At 44.2% G+C, this 20,780-nt stretch overlaps 2 protein-coding genes across 3 annotated transcripts in view; one reads left to right on the top strand and one right to left on the bottom strand.

The window, feature by feature from the left end:
• MDM2 (MDM2 proto-oncogene) overlaps positions 1–20,780 on the top strand; it is a 359,362-nt gene that overhangs the window by 114,936 nt on the left and 223,646 nt on the right. The gene's annotated exons all lie outside the window — the stretch shown is intronic.
• Positions 5,381–20,780, bottom strand: part of SLC35E3 (solute carrier family 35 member E3) — an 87,403-nt gene continuing 72,003 nt past the window's right edge. For both annotated transcript variants that reach the window (XM_069629719.1, XM_069629718.1), the window contains 2 exons: positions 18,373–18,455; positions 5,381–16,722 (listed from right to left, as the gene is read on the bottom strand). In XM_069629719.1, coding sequence (XP_069485820.1) covers positions 16,536–16,722; positions 18,373–18,455 — 270 coding nt within the window. In that variant the 3' untranslated portion in view covers positions 5,381–16,535. The remainder of the gene's footprint in view (positions 16,723–18,372; positions 18,456–20,780) is intronic.

Here is a 20,780-nt window from a genome sequence, read left to right as displayed (position 1 = left end):
TTCAAGAATTGAAAAAAATGATTTACAAATTGAAATGCAAATTTATTTTTCTCTTTCAGCCTTTGATGTTTTACATATGTATATACTGTTTTTGGATATAATATGTATTTTACTGTGTGCTGTTTTTCTCTTGCACTTTGTATATAATTCTAAATAAATACATTTTTAAAAAAGAAGCAAGATTTTATGGCTGGAGGTTCGCTGGTAGTCAACAACGATAGAAACAGGGCCAAGTTGGTGAACCGACAGCTATATAATTTAAATGAAATGACAAGTCAATGTTGGAATAGGAGTACGTATGATTGGAAATTGCGGACCTTTAATCATGATACATTCATCCAAATATTAATAAGACTTTCAATCAGATGTTTGCCTCAAAGATGTTTTTACCCTCAAGTATAATTTTAACCCTCTAGTTGCAGAGCGAAAGTAACGTTTGAAACAAGCAATTAGAGAAATAAAGAGCAGTAACATGGATATCCATGCAAAACTGGTCGGCCTAGAAACCGAGAAATAAAAACGATAACAATTGGATAATTAGTCACTGTAGTATTTTATTGCAAAATGATGGGCAAAAATGCTGCAAATGTTAGGTCAAAAGAATACCTCAAACTTCTGGCAATTTTTTTTATGGGATGAGGAATTGTCAGGCTATGGTTCAGGTAAATCCTGTATCTGAGCCAGCATGGATTATGTTATTGGATTGTACCCAGCGTGGATTTTAATAACAGCATTTGCACTTTATTCTGAGAAAGTTTTGAAAAGCAATTCTGGAAAAACGAAGATAATTCACTTTACTTCAGCTAGGCATTCGCCAAACTATGCCTGCATAGTAAATAAGGAAAGGTTAAGTCTAACTGAAAATTGTATTTACTTGGGATTCCAATTTTTTAGTACGCCAGGCAAAATGCATATGTTGGAATCTTTAAAAAAACAAACCAGAATGCTAAGCGGGGCAAATGTGTGCAATTAATAACAAATGTGTCAAATTCTCAATTTTACCATGGATTCGTTTTTAGGAGGTGTGAAGAGTCTGTCCCCAAATGACCTTTCAATAATAATCAGGCTACAGCTCAGGCAGCAGATAAAGATTAATGTTAGGGGGGGGGGGGGCGGGACTTCCCAGAGTGATAGACATACAGTATGTAATTATAAAAGAATCCAGCGGATGCTTTTTTTAATGAGACTTGGTTTGTTTTGGTTGCTAGGACACAGCCGGGGGAGAAGAAGAAAATGTCTGTTACAAGTGGGCTTATTAATGAAGCTCCACAGTAACATGGAAAAAGGAAAGGGAAGGTTGCGCCGTTGCGCTTAGTTAACAGTTCTTAATAAATAGATAAGGAAGCGGACCGAACGACCCCGAGTTCCTGCCAGCTGATTGTTGAAGGCGCAGAAGAAAAAGCTAGAGAAGACGAAGCAGTGCACGGCTCACTTGTGTCCGCTGGGAAATTGACAGAATCGGAGCCACAGAACGAAGCGGAGGAGGCCTGAGGAGGCAGGGCCTATTGCCGTCTATGAAAGAAAGGTATGCTGAAAATTCCTTTCACCCTGATGAAATAGACAAGAGACAGTAACGAACAGAGACCATAAAGGAGGGTCTATCAGTGAATGGGAGAGTGTTTGTACATTGAGAAAGAAAAGTTCTAAGATTGGAAAAGACAGAGATAGGAGCAAAGTGAAGTACTTTGTAATATTTGAACTACTGGGTGAAAATACTCACAATCAGTTGATGGAGGTTGAACAACTATGAACATTTAATGTGAGTACATTAAACAGAGCTCTATTATTGAATACAAGCCCTGATGAAAGCAAAATCTATCCGAATAACAAAAAAGTTAGAAACTCTGCATTAGTCCTTTAAAACAAAAGACGGTTATGTGGGTCAACCTACTTGAAAGAGAGGTTTTGGATGTTTCTCTATTAAAAGAAGTGACGAATTAAGGAATGCACACCGGAATTAACTTTTTCCCTGATTTCTTTATTTCGTATGATGAAGATCTACAATTTGTGAAAGAAACATCTTTGTAACATATCCTTTACATTAACTAACAGAAAATTAATTCAAGTTTGTGCTGAAAGAGTTGCTTTGGTCTGACTGTGCCCTTATTACGACGACAAAGTGTGACAGGAGGGTAAAGTTGTACCCCAACTTTTATATGGAGTTGATGTAATGCAATTTTGGGTCTGGTAGAAATTGGAATACTTGGAAGCACTGATCTGGAGCAAAGTATTAGGTTTTCGGATACAGGTTGGCATAAACCCTAGCCTTAGCGGCGAGGGCTAACTGGAAATCTCGGGCTCTGCTACATACATTTCTTAGTCCTCCTGAAAATGTGCTATATTTTGACATTGAGCAGTTGATAAGAAGTGTATAACTGTTAATTATGTGAACGTTGTTTCAGACATAACATGTAATTTGGGTTTTACCAGGGTAGATCCCTATTGAATGTTATGAATATAAACATACACTTCTAGCTTAGAGAATTGGATGTTAACGATAGATAAAATGCAGTTACGAATCTCTGGCACATTAAAAAAATTAACATAAGAAAAGGATTTGTTTATCAGCATATTTGAATCAATTTCCTAATGAGAAGGACCATTCTAATATACAAGATGGCATTTTAATTTGTGGCCCACTTGTGAAATTTTATCTAGAAGAAATGTATGGTCCAGGGACAAAGCCAGTGCAGGTTTTGCAGAGATTCAAGCAGAATGGAAACGTTAAAACAAATAATATATTGTCTGGTTTTAAAATATAAACGTCTTTTTTTATTTCAGACATTTTATTTACAGAATTGATTGTATTGACTGAAATGTTATGGACATATTTAATGAGTGGGTCTTCCAATTAGGTAGTAATTGTGGTTGTGTGTCATTTGAATTCCTTGAATATAAATGTGTATGGTATTTCCAAATTGTATCTGTTGGTTCCTGGTAATATTGGTATTGCAGTAATGTATAGTCATGTTTTTCTTTTTTTATTTCAATTCTTCTTTCTTTTAATGATGGACATGTTGTAAACATCTCAAAAAAAAAAAAAAAAAACAAGTATTAAAATAAATCTATACAAAACTCAAGTGGAACCATTCCTGTGGGGCCTACGGTTCACGATATCCCTGAATTGACCATACAAGCAAGGAAATGTTTAGCATTACCTCCACCTGTTAAGCCCCGGCCTTGCATGCGGACCGCTCCGATACCACCGCCCTCCAGGGGGTCCTCAATCTCATCTCTGCAAATATTCTACCCTCTCCTCTTCAGAATCTGGAAGGCCTCTGTACTTGAATGGAAGTGATGATATCCTACAAACCTCCCCATGTTTTGAAGAGATGGATTGCAATGTAAGCACACTACAAAATAAACCAAAAATCCACCCTAGAGAACCCCAATCCTCTGGAAAACTATCAGGATTTCACAGGGCAAAAGATACATGTCAGAGTTCACACTGTAGATTAAGGGAGATTTGTGAGGCAACACTTCGCATATGAGAAAAACAGGGTAAATACATGGGCTGGGCTATAAGGAGACAGGTAGTCACAGGAACTGCAAAGGTAGGAGCTTGCTGTAAGCAAAACATAGCACGAGAAGGTAAGCAAACAGGATTGGTAACAAGGGTTGATCAGAATAAAGAGTGTACTGGAATATAGCAGATTAGGGGGAATTCCTTTAGATCCATACCTGCATATTACTCACGACTGTTGTACAGCAGCAACAGCATCATGACTTTGGTATGCTGAAGAGAGATGGTTGTACTTGGTGGAAGGATAAAACTGGAGACCATAGTCTGAGACAGGTAATGCCTCCCATGGACTAAAGAGCGGCAACAGCAGATAACCAGGTAAAGGATAAGAAGAGAAAGGAAGCAGACGGCAGAGACTGTAGGGCGATGCTATACAGCCACTACTTAAAATTCACACACTAATGTTAGTACAGAGAAAATCATGCACCAAAAATCAGAAGAGAGATCTGTGACCATCAGGGAAGCAGGCAAGAAACGCTAACACACAAACTCGAAATCCATGCTTTCTAGGAATATCGGGACACACAAAGCACTAGTCACAGACAAAGCAGGAGGGTTGCTGCCAACACAGCAAATACGTGGATTCAGGAAACCTGGAAGCACCAAAGAGCAGGCTCTTAAACTATGGACTGAAGTCTAGTAATTAAACAAGAAAGAAACGGGAAAGCTAAATACGCCAGGTTGCTGCTAACTCGCCAAATACATGGAATTGGAAAACTTTAGAACTTAATAGAGCAAGGAACTGGCACTGGAGGAAGAAACAAGGGGAGTCTGTAGGGAGGGAAAAGCACAGTAAAGCAGGGTGTTCGAACAAAGTCAGAAAGGCAGTATAAATACGGGCAGACAAGTGGTTGGCTTTAACATAAAGGAAAGGAGCTGCACAAAGCAACAACACCGGGCAAGAGTCAGTAAGCAAAAGCAAGATCTCAAAGAAAGAGTCAAAAACCGGCAGGCTGTAACTGCAAGACGCTAAAGCAGCTACAGCATGCAGAATTCAGTAGCAAAAGCAGGATGCCATGTCAAAAACTGGCCACAGAAGCACAAAATAGGAACTCCCAATGAAGGCAGTGGCTAAAACAACTGCTAAAAGTGAGATTATGAAAGCAATTCCACATCACAGCCCCACAGGGTGGAATACATTTTAGCTATGCACAATCAAGCCCACTCTATCCATCAGTCGTCTGTAGCAGTAAGTGTAATCAACGTCTCTCCAGCTCTCGGCAGCCTGCTGCAAATTAATGTCACCAACCATCCTCCTCCAGCCCTTTGTCTCTCAGACAGCATTCATCTACCAGAATGCATCTGCTGGATTATTCCAAAACCCTGAATGGAACATGAAATTAGTTTGGCCCAAAACTGTAGCGGTGAAGCAGGTAACTGAACAAATAAGCAGTCTGTAGGTTCTAACATAATAGTTATGCTAGAAACAGTCGCTCTGACTGTCCGCCTGTATCGGTGCTGGGTGGCAGGTGGACAGGATTCTAACTAAGTAGCTCAGGAAGCGCTTTAATTGTTAAGGTTTCTACCACAGCTGCAAATTACAGGATCATGGACCCACGTTGTATCCTGGCCAGGATCCAACTGTCCCATCGCAGAGCATACAATTAGCTTTTATCTTCCTCAAAAACAGCCCTCCTCACTGTAACTTAGGAGCTGCAGTTGGTACACACCAACCTGCGGTTTATGCCAAGATGGCCAGGTTCCTCCTTCCTGAACAAAGACGCTCTTGCAAGTGGCATGCCCCACACACACTCTACCCAGAACACCTACATCAAGTAAATAATCACTAACAGAACATGTAGGTCTGTGGCAAAATGAAGTGACTTCATACAACTAAAATAAAGAATAAAACATTCATAAAAATGAGATTCAATATATTTGCTAATTGCACATCATTTATAAAAAGCAGACTTTGTACAATGTAAAAATACAATCACAATGTGTACATTTTCTTTAACCAAATAGTTCCTTCTCTGCTTAGGCAGTCTTATTTCATATACTCAAAATCCTTCCTGCATCTTGAAGGAAGGCACTTCATCCTGGGCGTAGTGTATGGGCAGAGCTTCTATGGAGCACCCACTTCTGTGCATGAACAGTCCATCTTTGGTCCAAGCTGGTTGCGCTTTTCTCGTTGTATATTTGTCATTGATGCATCTTAATTTTTGATCACATTGTGCACAGCACAAATTAACTGTTTCGATTCCTCAATGAAAACCATCACACTTAAAAAATAAATGTTTTAAATAAAATAAACACATCTGTGTGGCTGGTCACCTTTGCTTCATGCACATCCAAAGAACGATGCTGTTCACAACCCAACCGTAACAAACACTAAATGTCAGAACATTATTAAAGTCTAGCAAAACAAAGAAAATACAGCACGTACAACTTAAAAGGTGCCCTAAATGTATAGACTAAGTGCTAGAAAGCTTTTCCACATATGCGACACTAATTGGCTCTGGTGCTGGATTAGCACCCATCGAAGTTTGCTTAAACTAAAGTGCAGCAAAATTTCATGGGACTATGCTGCATTTCTTTGCAGTGTTGCACCCTAAAATAAAAGACACATTACGTCTGATGTTCATTACCATCAAGTATTGACAAAGGGAAGGACAGAAGTCCTTGAAGGGAGTTGGGAAAACAAATGTAAAATGACCAAATAGTCTCCACTGTTGATAGCAATAATACGTGTTGGGAAGTTCCATCAGCCGAACAGAGAGGCTGCAAATATTAACTGCATGAAAAATCTCATTTGGTGCGTGAACTTAAGTTTGCGCTTGTGCTCCTAGAATGCCAGATTGCAACATCAATCAATGGAATGAGATCTGTAAGAGCAAGGCACATTTCTGATCACCTTGACATCATGGGGAGATTAGAAATGGACAGATTCTCCCGGATGTCTATTTGACATTTCTACAATCAAGAATGAGACCAAAAGGTAAGGAAAAGGCATCAAAAAGGGGACACCAACTCCGGCCCCACCCGTATGGCTACAAAAACATTGAAATAGGATTGTTACATCACCTAACGTTAAAGAGGAGAATTACATTCATCTTCTCTGCAGAACAATCAGTGATGTTAAAGACGTCACTACTATAAAACGGGCAGTAGTAATATTTACAAAAATAAACAAATAGCAAGAGGAAATAAATAAGTGAAGAAACAATTAGGTGTGGTCAGTTACAAAGCTAAACCAGCATTTTTGGGAAGACCGGGGCATGAAGTCAACCCCTGCCACATCGGACAAATGGTCAGGTTAGGAAGCCCGCAAAACACGCTGGCCTACTTAATCCTAATGCCAGTTTCTAACCGGCACTGGATTTCACCTTTTGTAAGGGAAACTAGCAGAGAAAAATCAAATGAACACTTCAAGAGACCAGAGCCTGGACCCATAAACTGAATAGCTGGGTCCACTTACTATCTAAAAATGAAAACATTTTTTAAAAGTTCAATTTTCTACAGGGCACCTTTATGATGCTACTATGCCATCGGAATAAAGTTCTTTATCCAAGGTGACAAATGAAAGAAATACCTTGCAAGAGTGCCAACACTACCACCATTTGGGCAGAGATCTGGCGAGGGCTAGTCTATCCTCCATCCTGGCATACGAGCCCAAAAACTAGCCTCAAGCATTAGCTTTACTTGGCATATGCTGCCAGAGGACAGCAGGGTATTGCTCAATAAGGAAACAAGGACTGATTTAAAACCTGATGTTTTTTCCAAGGTGTAAAGGGCATCGGAACGTCCAACATGATTCCAAAACTAAAGTAAACAATAAAGCGGAGCAATATCTTTATAAAACCAAAAACAGAAACTGAATCCTTTTTTGATTTTATAGCGATTTGCTAAAAGAAAAATCTCACTGGCAATTAAAACTGAACTTGTAAGTAACCAGAGATGACGTAACATGCAGATTGTCTACAAGAATCATCCATAGTATTTAATACTTATTTTCTTCCCATCATAGATCAAAAACCCACATGATTTGTAAATATTAATACAATTTAAGAGCTAGAAAGAAACTGGGAGCAGAAACTAAGCTGCACTAATAAAGCACACTACTTCTCACAGAGCTTGTAGGCACTTAAAGCCTATAGAAGAATTATGAATACCTAACAGACTTGGCACCACTGAAAGAAGAGAACATGCAGGGTTCACTCGTATCTCAAACAGATGCATTCACCGACTGAGCTATCCTACTGGCTGCGCAGACAACAAACATGCAATACAGAAATGGTAAGTCACAGATTGCAAGGCAGACTAAAATTACAAAATGCACTTAACAAAAAAAGTATATCAAAAGCTGCAAATAACAGTATATGTCAGAGGTACCTATAAATTTGCCAGCCAAATGCCACCTGGTGGCAGAATGAAAGTTAAAAGGGGAGGTCCTCTCGACACCATGATCAGTCTATAGTTAGTACGTGGGGTGCAGGACCTGCCCCTTCTAAAGTAAAGTTTCAGAAAGTTTGCCTATCAAGAGGGGGTTTTCCGTCATCAAAAATCGGTCCAGAGCGCTCAAACTTTAAGATGCCCTGATCCTAAAATCCCGGGCCGATCACAGGCCGCATGTGCATTGGTTTTAAATAAGCAGAGAGATAGCTAAGAGCACCGTGGGCAGGGGTAAAAGAACAAACACAAAGTCACCACCCCCAACCCATACCAGTACCCAAAGCGCAGGGTTAGCTGTTCTAAATCGTCCTTCTGAGCTCTGGTCGGATGAAGGAGAACGGGCAAACTTTACTAGACTGGTTTCATTTCAACTGGCAAATACAAACCAAGCGAATACGGTTATCTAAAAATTCAGGGAAACGTTTTGATCCCAGCCCTCCGTTATAGGGAGAAGGCAGGGGAGGGTAGGCACTCTGAATGTTAATAAGGTGAGGTAGTTGTGCATTTCACCATTTCATATTCCAGGGCCACTGTAAACTATGTGCGACTACTAAGGCCTACAGACTGCAGCTGTGCGTATGCCTCTTTACAGAGTCATACACAATTGGTCATTTACACTCACTTGAAATGCTGGACTTTAACCCCTGCGGAAGTGCACACTGCAAACTTCCGGTCAAGAGGAACACAGCGAGTAGAGCGCTCGCTTCGACATCCGTGCAGATGAGCACCACACACCGTGGGTAATAATAAGCAGCGCTCAGATACCTGAGGGTTCGTAGCGCTATATAAATGCCAAATTATTATTATTTATTAATTCCTCCCTCAAGTGTAAACTATAGATGGGCATGGCAAGCCATTGCTTTTGGTTAGGATGCAAAAAACACAAAACACTAGAAGGTTAGAGGACTACTAAATAAAAGGTTTAATAGAATATCTTCCTACCCAGGCAAAATCAGAATCCAGTTACAAATAGTACTTGAAAAACAAACTATCGTATATATTAGGTTCCCTTAAATACAGGATTTGTGGCAGGGAGCACCGATCATGTCCTCATGGGTAGAGTGATGCATATCTAGACACAAAACCATTGCAGCAGATTTCTTCTTCCCTCCATTCAGAGCATGTTGGGAGGAGTGCTTTTTAACGATACCGATTCCTCCCCTTTTCCCATAACCATTTAAACTCTTAAAATAAAGCTCTCCTGGCCTACGGGGAAAAAGACAACATACAACAGCCCCTATTCCCCCACTTGAACGCTATCTGCCTTATTATGGCGCACACATTTTGCTACTGGCCCTTCTGGCTGAAACGCTAGTACCACAAAAACATCCTTCAATGGATTGCGCCCAGATGCCTTTGGGCCGGGCGAGCTATACAGATTAAATAAAAAAATACAAATTGCCTTTCTCCCGCAGATTCCTCATCTGATAGATATTCCCTCCAGCTTTGCTGCTTCGGAAAGTTTGACAGTAGTGGACCTCGACCCGCCCTGTAGATCTGCCTTGCTCGGCACCTGGTTGTCCGCTCCAGACGGGACGTCAGGTGTCGTATAAATACCAGGTCACTACACTCCAACCTCAGTTCCTTTTTTCTGCGTGCTAACAGCTGCTTGGGAACACAGAGCTTCGACTCACTTGTGGTTGGTCAGAAAATGTACTTTTTTTTCAAATTCCTCGACGTGAGATTTCAGTCGTTCGGATATCAGGTTTCAAACAGTGGTCCGATTGTGGTACCAAGATGTGCATCACTGACCCACACAAGTTGTGTCTCTGGTGCCTCGGCACGGGTCACGTGACGGACTGGCGTCTGTCGTGTGACAAAATGCAACCCAAACCCCTATGCGATTGAGCTGCAAAACTCACTCTGGGTTCACTGCCTTCAAAACCACTGGCGCGGTAGACTGAGAAAGAAAATAGGTGTAAGAAGAAATGGTCCCACTCGAGGAGCCACTCTACCTTGTCCAGAAAGAAGAAAAGGCGTCACTGCCACCGTCAGGACTCTGAGTCGTCGACGGATATAGGTCAGCCGTCAGCTGGGCCTACCACCCACCAAGAGTGGGAGGATTTCAAATCCTCGATGTTTAACAAGTTCAAAAAGCATGCTGCAGTCGGCGCAGCTAACCCCCTACCCCGCAAAGCAGGCTTTGGAGCCAAGAGCGGTGCTTGGCATACCCGACCCCTCTAGTGCCCAGGTACCGACAATGTCAGCGCAGATACATTTTTCGACACCGAAAGAGATTCAATGGAAGCTGGATCAACCAAGGATGTCAACGCTTTGGCGTCTCGATCGACACAGACATCCACCATATCAGCACAAACAGACAAACCCTGGACGTCGACGGTTGTCGAGCAAACATTCACCCCACAACCAAAGTCTGAATCTTTCGATACTATGGCAGGTATCTTCGGCGGTCATGACGCCGATGACCAGGGGGATGTCGTTGCGATTTACTTGGGTTCAGGAGGGGTCGATTATTTTGATGACCAGAATCAGCTTTTCCAACAGGCTCAAAGCCTCCATGCCAGCGGTCTGGACACCTCCAGACCTCGAACTTCAGCAATCCCAGCCTTATCTTCTTAACACTTCTAAATTCAGGGCTTTGCTAGAAAGGGTTATTGACACCCTGGGATTGCATTAATCTGTGGCGCCTGTACAAGGTTATGACCTTACTGACATTTTAGATGAAGGCCTCACCACAGAACGGAATATGCCTTTGAACCCTGCCATTGCCGATCCTTTAGCAATTATGAGACAAATCCCTTGTCCCATTCCTCTCGTCCGCTCCACCATTTCTGGGAAATACAGACCTGCTAGAGGAGACCCTCATACCGCTCCTCTCACCCTTCCCCGGAGGGGCTTGTTATGAATGCTGCTACGGTCTCTCTAGACCTGCATCTTTTACGTCCACTCTGCCTCCCGACAGGGAAGCGAATAAAGTAGATGCCTTAGCAAAGAAAGCATTCACTTCAGGTAGCATGGCCCTAAAAGCTACAAATGTGGCAAGAAGTTTTGCCAAGTACTCCTTTGGTCTATGGACAGCAGTTGAAAATGCGGCCTAGTATGCACCAGAAGGAGAAATGCGCCAAGGCTTCCTACAGCTAGTGGAGGATGGGAAAGAGGTGGCCAGGCAGTCGCTGAGAATGGGCCTTGACATCGCCGACTATGTGGGCCGATCTATGGCGTCAGCCATAACACTAAGAAGGCAGGCCTATTTAAAAACCTCTGTTTTCGCCTATTGTCCACATCAAGCTTCTGGACATGCCCTTCGAGGGCGATTTTCTATTCGGCCAGAAAGCCGACGATTCCTTAGAAAAATGTAAGGAACCCAAAATCGCTGCTAAGTCCTTAGGCCTAGCTGGGCATCCGGCCAAACCTGCATTTAGCTTCGCCTCTAGGGCACTGGGCTACAGGAGATATGCTCCTTATGCCACTAGAGCACAGTTCCCACTGGCCAGGCAAGAGCAGAAGCGTTTCGCGCATTCTGGAAGGGGCAGGGGGTACTGTCAACAGACCGCATCCGCGGTGGGGGTGACCCAGCCTCCGAAGCCGCTTTGATTTCCCCCCTCACAGCGGACCGGTTGGACTACGGTTGACGGAGCATTTGCTCCAGTGGCAGGGCATTACTTCCAATGCCTGGGCTCTACAGCTCATTCTGTGTGGTTATCGTCTGCCATTTGTAAGAAAAATCACCGGACAGACTGCCCCCACCTCCAATCCAACCGGGACAGGAGGTCCAGGAAGAACTGAGCGCCCTGTTGTTGAAGGGTGCCATGGAAGAGGTACCTCTGGAGCAGAGGGTTGGTATTCCAGGCATTTACTAGTACCCAAGAAGGGAGGAGGTCTCCGTCCCATTCTGGACCTCAGGGCCTTCAACAAGTTCTTGAGGAAAGAAATTAAGGATGGTGAAGTTGAGGGAGATTCTCCACGCTCTCGAACTACAGGACTGGCTGCTTTCGATAAACCTAGAGGACGTTTATTTCCATGTGCCAATCCATCGAAAGCACAGAAAGTTCCTAAGGTTCACCATAGGAGATATGCACTATCAGTTCAAGGTGCTTCCCTTTGGTCTAACCTCCGCCCAAAGGGTCTTCACCAAGCTCATGGCGGTAGTTGCGGCTCACCTCAGGAGATCCGGGGTCCACGCATTCCCCATATCTGGATGGCTGGCAGACCAGAGGGAAGTCTGTAGTGCACGTCTTGTCCCATTTGGAGGACACCCGCTTTCTGCTGCACAAGCTGGGCTTCTCCCTAAATTTAAAGAAGTCCCACATGACACCAGTCCAGCGGCTCCAGTTCATGGGAGCAGCCCTAGACACCCGGGTGGGGAAGGTCATCCCTCCCGAGGAGAGAGTAGTCTGCTTGACACAAATGGTCGTCTTGTTCCGGAACATACGCCACTCTATCAGCGGCTTCCTTCCTCCGCCTCCTAGGCCTCATGGCCTCCACCATTTTTCTAGTGCCAGAGCCCAGGTTGTGCAGGAGATTCACTGCAATGGCTACTGAGGGAATCGGTGGTCTCAGTACCTCGGCTCTCTCTCGGATCTTCTCAGGGTTTCCGCATCAGTGGTCAATGACCTGTCCTGGTGGGCAGATCGCAACAGTCTCTTGGTGGGGAAACCCTTCTGGCCTCAAACCTGAGTGGTCACAGATGCATCTCTGAAAAGATGGGGTGCTCACTGCGATGATTTGCAGGTGAGCGGCTTCTCGTCAGCGACGGAAGCCAGGTGGCACATCAACAGGCTGGAGTTGCAAAATAGCCGGCTAGCCCTGAAACCATTTGCCCCACCTCTGCAGGGGAAACATGTCCTTGTTCTGACGGACAACACTCTCCTAACCCAGTCGGAAGCTCCGATGCTCCATCCGATCCTGGAATCCCTCAACCTACATGCCTAGCTCTTGAAAGGATGAGATATGATGACTGGGACCTCTTTCAGGAAGTACTGGAGGTGTTGCTGGCTGCACGCAGACCATCTATAAGATCTTTGTACTCGTGCAGATGGAGAAGATTAGAGGCATGGTGCAGGGAACGCAAGATTGACCCCATCTCTTGCCCCACCACTACAGTGATGGAGTTTCTTTTGTCACTGGCCTCTGCAGGCCTTCAGATCACAACAGTCAAAGGATATTTGGCGGCCTTGTCTGTGTTTAAAAGACCACTGGATCAAGGTTTGCTTTTTACGATCCCAGTAATGGCAGAATTCCTGAAAAGCCTTGTAAATACGTTTCTGCCAACTCCCTTCATTGTTCTGGACTGGGACCTTATTCTGGTTCTGACATTTCTGATGGCGGCTCCCATTGATCTTGTCCATTACGGCTTCCCTCTTTGAAAACAGCATTCTTCATGGCCATTACATCCGCTAGGCGCGTTAGTGAACTGCAGGCCTTATGCTGCAAGCCACCTTCCTGTGTTTTTTCCGGGAGAAAGTTTCACTCTGGGTAAGGCCTGGCTTCCTCCCCAAGGTTGTTTCAGAATTTCACCTCTCACAATCCATTGACCTTCCGGTCTTCTACCCTCCTCCGCACCCTTCTAAGCAGGAGGAACGCTACATTGCCTAGACCCGAAGAGGGCATTGAGTCATTATATTGCCAGGACAGCTGATTTCAGGAGAGCCGACCAGCTCTTTGTGGCCTTTTCCTTAGCCCGCAAGGGCCTGCCCATAACCAATCAGACTTTATCCTGAATTGATATTTTTCTGCATCGATGAATGCAACCAGTCCGCTGGGAAAAAGTTACCAGCAGGCACCAGGGCCCATTCAACAAGGAGAGTCGGCAACCACAGCATTGCAGAGGGGAGTCTTTGTCTGGGAGATTGGTCGCGCTGCGACATGGTCATCCCTGCATACCTTCGCAAAGCACTACAGTCTGGATGTGGCTCATACAACTGATGCACGTTTTGGCAGGGCAGTACTGCAAATATTCTTGGTGTAACTTCTTTTACTGCTTTGGAAGTCTATCAGATGAGGAATCTGTGGGACAAAGGCAATCCATTGAAGGAGAAATTACTTAACGTAATGTTCTTTCTATGGATTCTTCTCCCGCCGATTCCTCATCTCCCCTCCCATCCACCCCTGCTCAGAAAGTTGCTCTCTTTCACGCCGACTTGCTGATGGTCCTCTGTGTCCGTTTTCAGTCTTCCTGCCACTGATTTTAAAACAAAGATTTTTGTAAAGCTACTTTTAGTGTTTGTTCAATTATTCCTCCTTTCGGAGGTCTATAGTTACTTCTTTTTTAAGGGCTCATTTGCCTGTTTGTTCTCTCCATTTTCATATGCAGCATGGGGTGTTCAGGAAAAAAGGGGGGGAACTGAGGTTGGGGCGTATTGAAGTGGTATTTATACGACGCCTGACATCAGTTCCGGAGCAGACAACCAGACACCGAGCAAGACGGATAGATGGTCGCGCCGAGGTCCACTACCCCTCCTGTCGAAAGTGTTCTGAAGCAGCAAAGCTGGAGGGAATATCGATCAGATGAGAAATCTGCGGTAGAAGAATCCATAGAAAGAACATTACGGTAAGTAATTTCTCCTTCTTAGCCACTTCAGGCTAAACTGAGGCTCAAGTGTAAAACATAAGTTCACCCCCATAGCTTAATATTGCCATTCAGGCCACTTGAAAACACTCAATCTTAGATACGAGAATGGAGGCACAGAATACAGCCAGTGTGGTTAAGTGATGCAGCTGCTATACTGGCCCTTTATCACCACTCCCCCTGCTTTCAACTAATCAGAGGAAGCAGGCATTTAAATGGTTACAAAGTTTGACGTCAGCAGCATAATGGCCAAGTTGGTAGTTTGCAACTTTATAGTTCAATGTTTAGCATCCTGCCGAATAAGCAGCATCTGTAGAACAGAAGTGGAATAACCACCATGAGCATACAGAAATCAACCAAGTGTGCAGCTTGCAAGGCAGCTCCCATTGACCATGTAATACAATCATGGCAGCCATTCACACCAACAGGTACTCAAAGAGCAACTTACACGAACAAGGTTTAGTTCCTTGATGGAGCTTTGGGGGCTACTTTTTAAAGGATTACCCCCCCCTACATCCCCAATCTGAAGAGCAATTCACAGAAAATTATAGCTATGTAGCTGCTCGGCTCGGTGTTCCATCAGGCTGATAGGCAGGACTTCCTGGGACAATGTGGCATGACATAGCACACAATCGGCTCAAGTACAAAGGTGCATGGCCATTTCCTACCACACAGTACATGGATATGCTTTCAAGATTCCTCTGGGCAGACTCGCCCCATGGGCACATCAAGACAGAAATATGAAATGCTCGTAGGACCGAAGTTGGAACATACATTTAGAGTCCTTTGTCCCTAAGTATTCGAGTAGAGGGTAACATAATATTGTATTTCTAGTCTTAGCGAGTTATGGAAGGTGATTCAGTGACTTGGGTTTAGGGCAGAATTAAGTCCCCAGAGAGACTGTTAAATGAATAGTGCAGAGGAGTGCAACAGCATTTGCCTTAAAAATAATCCCAGCTCAATAAACGCTCAGCTCCTACCACGTTTCCATTTCAACCTAGAGAGGTTAAAGTGGAAAAAGATGCAAGAAGTATGTGCAAGTGCGACCTTACAGAGGATAAAAATCAGATTCCATTTTGTTTCTGAATGTGACCAAATTGCTTATTTAAAAATTATTTGCAAGAAAGGGCCCCCATATACTATCCAGGTAGAAGCATCCACTTTAAATACTATTGATGGCAGGCAATTTCACATCTCTTGTCCAGACTATCCCACCCAAAATCTATGAAGGAAACTTCAGAAATTCTTGTCAGTTTGCAGGTCCCTCTACTTTCCTGTTCCACTCTTCAGGGCAAAGGGAGGGGTTTTTGACAGCCAGTAGTTGTCTAGTTCATAAGACAACCCTATTTACGATCCACACGTTGGACTTTACGAATGGTACATTCTCCGTTATCGAACTGGCCCAACTGAGCGCAATACTTAAATACAAATATAAGTAAATAGTGACATACAGGACTTCTCTCCCTACAATAGAGAGGGGGGAAAAAAAAGGAACAGCAATTGTGGTAAAGGCAAATGGAAAATAACCGGAAGGTACAGCTTTTCAGACAATTATACAAGGGCGTGGATTTAGGATATTTTTAAACAAAAATTGCGCTGGAAACAAACTAAAATCAAATGAAGGCAGAAGTAGGTTTTACTCTATGAATCAAATACGGATTTCTTTTGAAGGTGTGGTCATGCCACTTCTGCCAAAACACTTTTTCTTGGCATATGAGGCAATAAAGAACACAGTGCAACAAGTGCTGCTTATTTTTGTTGATTGCCCAGGAATCTCTACTGTTTAGAGCAACATAATTCAGTTTCATGAGATCTCTTGAAAACCATCAATTGTATGCATGCATACATGCATGCCTGCATACAAATCCAAAAGCCAGGTTAGCACACTGTAGAAAAACATACATTATGCAGTCATAACCACCTACTAAATACAAATTACATGATGAATGTGTTGACAGCATGAAATGTGAATCCGCTTTGAGACTGGCTCAGTGTCCATAATAGACATGGTACCTTCCAATTGCCCTGGCATGGGCGAGCTTGGTGCACCTACAAAAACCCATATGGTCCATGTCCCAAAGAAAGCGCCCGCTATGGGCGCTGCATCAGTTTGCTCTTGCTCTCCTCTTGTTCCTTGAGTTTAAAGTGCGTGTAGGCTAAAATGCCAAACAAAGTGCAGATGATGCCAAGCCCCTGGTTGACGGACAAGGGGTCCTGAAACAGGATGTACCCGCCCAGCAACGTGATGCAAAACTTGAAATGCCCAAACATGTTATATCTATAGCTTTCAGTTAAGGAAATTCAGCTTATGCACCAAAAGTTAAATATTTAACAGACAACTTCCGTCAAACTTTCTTCAAAGAGCTCGATTTTAGGTCTTCTGCCGCACACATAAAAACAGTATATCAAATATGGCAAAGGTGAGCATTACAATATAATAACAGTAATAATCATATTTTTCAAAAACAGGAAATGTGTGCAGCAACTCAACGTTTGAAAAGAAAGACATTTGCTTCCATCTACACCTGCCTCTGAAAAGTAAACTTGTAGAGGGCCTCCAAGCTTTACCTCCAGCGACTGCAATGCACCTGTAGGGGGTGGAGGGATGATCCCTGCAATGCGACAGAGCGGCCTTGGAACAGGCAGGGCATTCCAACACATTTACAGAAGCACATTAATAGAATTATATTTAGTTACTAAATTGTCATTGACTAAGGTGTCAAACCTTTCTCCTAGCTGAAAACATCTGGACTGCCTCCCCTGGTCACACCCACTATAGCCCCTTCCAATCTGCCAGAACCTGCCCCTCTTCAGCCTTTTCAATGAATGTTCAGGCAATCCCCACACAGCGATGGGTTTACCTACAGCAGGAAGGCTTCAGAGTGTTTCATTAAGACATTGCCTCAGAAAAGAGGGAATGGGGTGGGTGTGGCCGGGGCAGGCCTACAGGCCGAGAACTCAACCAGGAAGTACTTGTTCCGCTAGATACCAATACTAGCTCTGATCTTCCCCTCTGTGAGGCCTTGGGCGCAGTGGACCAGCACTATGGGGGAGGGAAGGGGTTGCTGAAAAGATTAGCTTTACCAATATTCATCCATTCCTTGCATACAGACACCAAGCAATCCATCTGCTTGCATACCGACACCAAGCAATCCATCTGCTTGCACACCCACACCAAGCAATCCATCTGCTTGCATACCCGCACCAAGCAATCCATCTGCTTGCACACCGGCACCAAGCAATCCATCTGCTTGCATACCCGCACCAAGCAATCCATCTGCTTGCACACCCGCACCAAGCAATCCATCTGCTTGCATACCCGCACCAAGCAATCCATCTGCTTGCATACCCGCACCAAGCAATCCATCTGCTTGCATACCCGCACCAAGCAATCCATCTGCTTGCATACCGGCACCAAGCAATCCATCTGCTTGCATACCGGCACCAAGCAATCCATCTGCTTGCATACCGGCACCAAGCAATCCATCTGCTTGCATACCGGCACCAAGCAATCCATCTGCTTGCATACCGGCACCAAGCAGTCCATCTGCTTGCACACCCGCACCAAGCAATCCATCTGCTTGCACACCCACACCAAGCAATCCATCTGTTTGCACACCCACACCAAGCAATCCATCTGCTTGCACACCCACACCAAGCAATCCATCTGCTTGCACACCCACACCAAGCAATCCATCTGCTTGCATACCGGCACCAAGTAACCAGGTGCAATGGGAGTACAAAGCCACAACTATTACCTCAGCCGTTGATTAGCTCAAGGATGAAGTTGCACATCAAGACGCCCAAAAAAACAGGTGAAAGAATTGGACCGGTGGGACACTTAGCAGCAACCTATAGCAGCAATACCAATCTGTTCCCAAACGATCTCCAAAGACAGCTAGAGGAACAGAAAGCAGCAGAAGGATACGTGACCGGCGATGTGGTGCCGATGATCCAGTAAATGGACAAATTCACCAGAAAGGCTATTACTCCAGACAGCAACACCAGGGCCTGCAGAGAAAAGAAGAACATTCAAGGAAGAACCACGTAGATAAGCAGGGCCATGTCACTGCAGGAACTAAGAACAGCAAATGTAAAAGCAGTTCAGTTTCCAACATCCTCCAGTTTCAAACCCATTTCTCTCCGTCTAGCGTTAACCCCTTTCTCCTGCTCACCCTACCAGTCTCAGTTCCTCTGCTACCCCCCTGCACCCTACGGGGTGATCATCACCCCCTCTGCTGCTCAACCTACCCACCTCAGTTCCTCCGCTAGCCCTGCACCCTACGGGGGTGATCACATTGTATAGTGCCGTTTCCCAGCCCAGTTGCTAGCTTGGCACTTTATAAATCCCATACATACATATTGCCCGAGACACCAGCTTGCATATAAATCTGTCAGGTGCAAATTGAATTCCAGCCAAAACGAAGTTCAATTTCAATTCCCAATACGGGATATACAATTCTTTCACAACCACTGGGGCAGCATTAGTAAAAGACTTTCATTGGCTCTCGCCATTATAAAACCACACAGCGGATGATATTTCAATAAAATTCCATATACAAAACGAATTCATTAGATTGTTCTATACAGCTCCCCATCTTTGCACAGCATCCTCCACAAATTCTACAAATAGATATTACCTTCCATAGGTTGTGCTTCCACCCAGAATCTTACCATTTAATTTATTACCCATTCCATGCTGTAGCTAGACCGATCAGAATTTCACAAACAACTGCATCCTTTGGCCATACTGATTGTTATTTCACCTAGTACACGGCGGGGGTGTGGTGGCCTCCCAGCCAATCAGGAGGCTCAGAACGCACATGGTAAAAACACCCTGATCTGAGCTTCGTCAGAACGTCATCTTCCCCCACTGGTACTAAGGTAATTGCGCCTCCTCCCCCCCCCCCCCCGCCCAAATATCCCCACTTACCCTGCACTCCTTCGTCCCTCGCAGCTCTATTGCAGCAATGGCTGCCACGGAAAGGGATTCTTGGCAGCCATCTAGTTTTGTACCCCCCCCCGCCCCCCTGCGCCAAGTTGAGAAACGGCAAACACCGTTTCTCAAATTGAAGGAAAAAAAAACGATTAGTATCTCGGTACAAAGGGCCAGGATACTAGTGGCAATAAACCCCTCCGGGTGGGAGCATTACCTTATCCGGTAATGGCCCCGCCCTTCAGGGTTTATTGTGTAAATAATGCAATTATTTGCAATTATTCTTTGTCCATTTCCAATATCTTTCACGTAGAATACAAACATTTAGCGTCATTTCGTTTGCCTACGGAGCTACAAATGAAGTACTGTATATCACCGTTATTGATAAACAGATCGGCAGGATAAAAATGAGGTGTTGCAGATAATACTAATGCCTGCACTGTCAGAATAGCATTTGGGGATCAAGTCGTGGGGCTGCACCGACAATTCCATGCATCCCAATTGTTGGTGTGAATATGTAGCATTGGACAATGGAAGAGATGCACTCCAACTTGGAGTAACCTTATTTTATTTAATGGATCCATATTTTCGATAAGCGTACAGTATACATTGTATATGGTCATGTGAGTTATAATCATGTGCATACATTATATCTGTAAATTTATCTTGAGGGATGTCTACTGTGCACAAACAATTATAACTCCTATGTGACGACATCAAATGTATACTGGAATCAATTGAAAAGATGAATCCACTAAATTAAACTAAATAAAAGTTCCACTTTAAGGGGTGGGAGGGTGGCACATGTCAATATTTCCCAGATCTGTAGGATAAGCATCACTTAGTGCTGGCAGAACTACATAAAGTCTCCCTTCCCCTGCCTATAGTAATAGGGTGCACCAGGCAGGACGCATCCAAAAGCAGAACGTACACGGCACAGGGTTTAAAAGCGGTGTGGATGGAATGCTTTGCTGGGTTCTAGGCCTATAAGAATTCACTATATTTCATATGTAATCTTTACACCAAAAAGTGTAAAACTGTACCATACCGCCGACACCTATACTTGGCCACTAGTTCACCACTCCAAGAAAGCTGGCTGCTTTTACAAGGCCCACTGTAAGTGGTAACACACCACCACATAGGGTGTGAAGATCTGAAATGTGGGGGATAGCAGTGCACCGCATTTTTGCTGGTTATCGACACCACCACTTCGCACACCATCTGGTCACACCCTGGCGACTGCAGCGAAACCAGTCAGTGTAGAACATCCATGCCCACACACAGATTCAGTTTGTACCAGGTACCTCCACCAAGTACCTACATAAAACAGAGTGCTATAGACATGCGACAGAAAGGCATGCCCCTAAATGGCAACAAAAATCCATTGACCCACCATTCAG

This window comes from Ambystoma mexicanum, chromosome 12 (genome assembly GCF_040938575.1).
Source record: "Ambystoma mexicanum isolate Mex_15411 chromosome 12, UKY_AmexF1_1, whole genome shotgun sequence".
Lineage (NCBI taxonomy): Eukaryota > Metazoa > Chordata > Amphibia > Caudata > Ambystomatidae > Ambystoma > Ambystoma mexicanum.
This window is presented reverse-complemented; position numbering and strand designations above follow the sequence as displayed.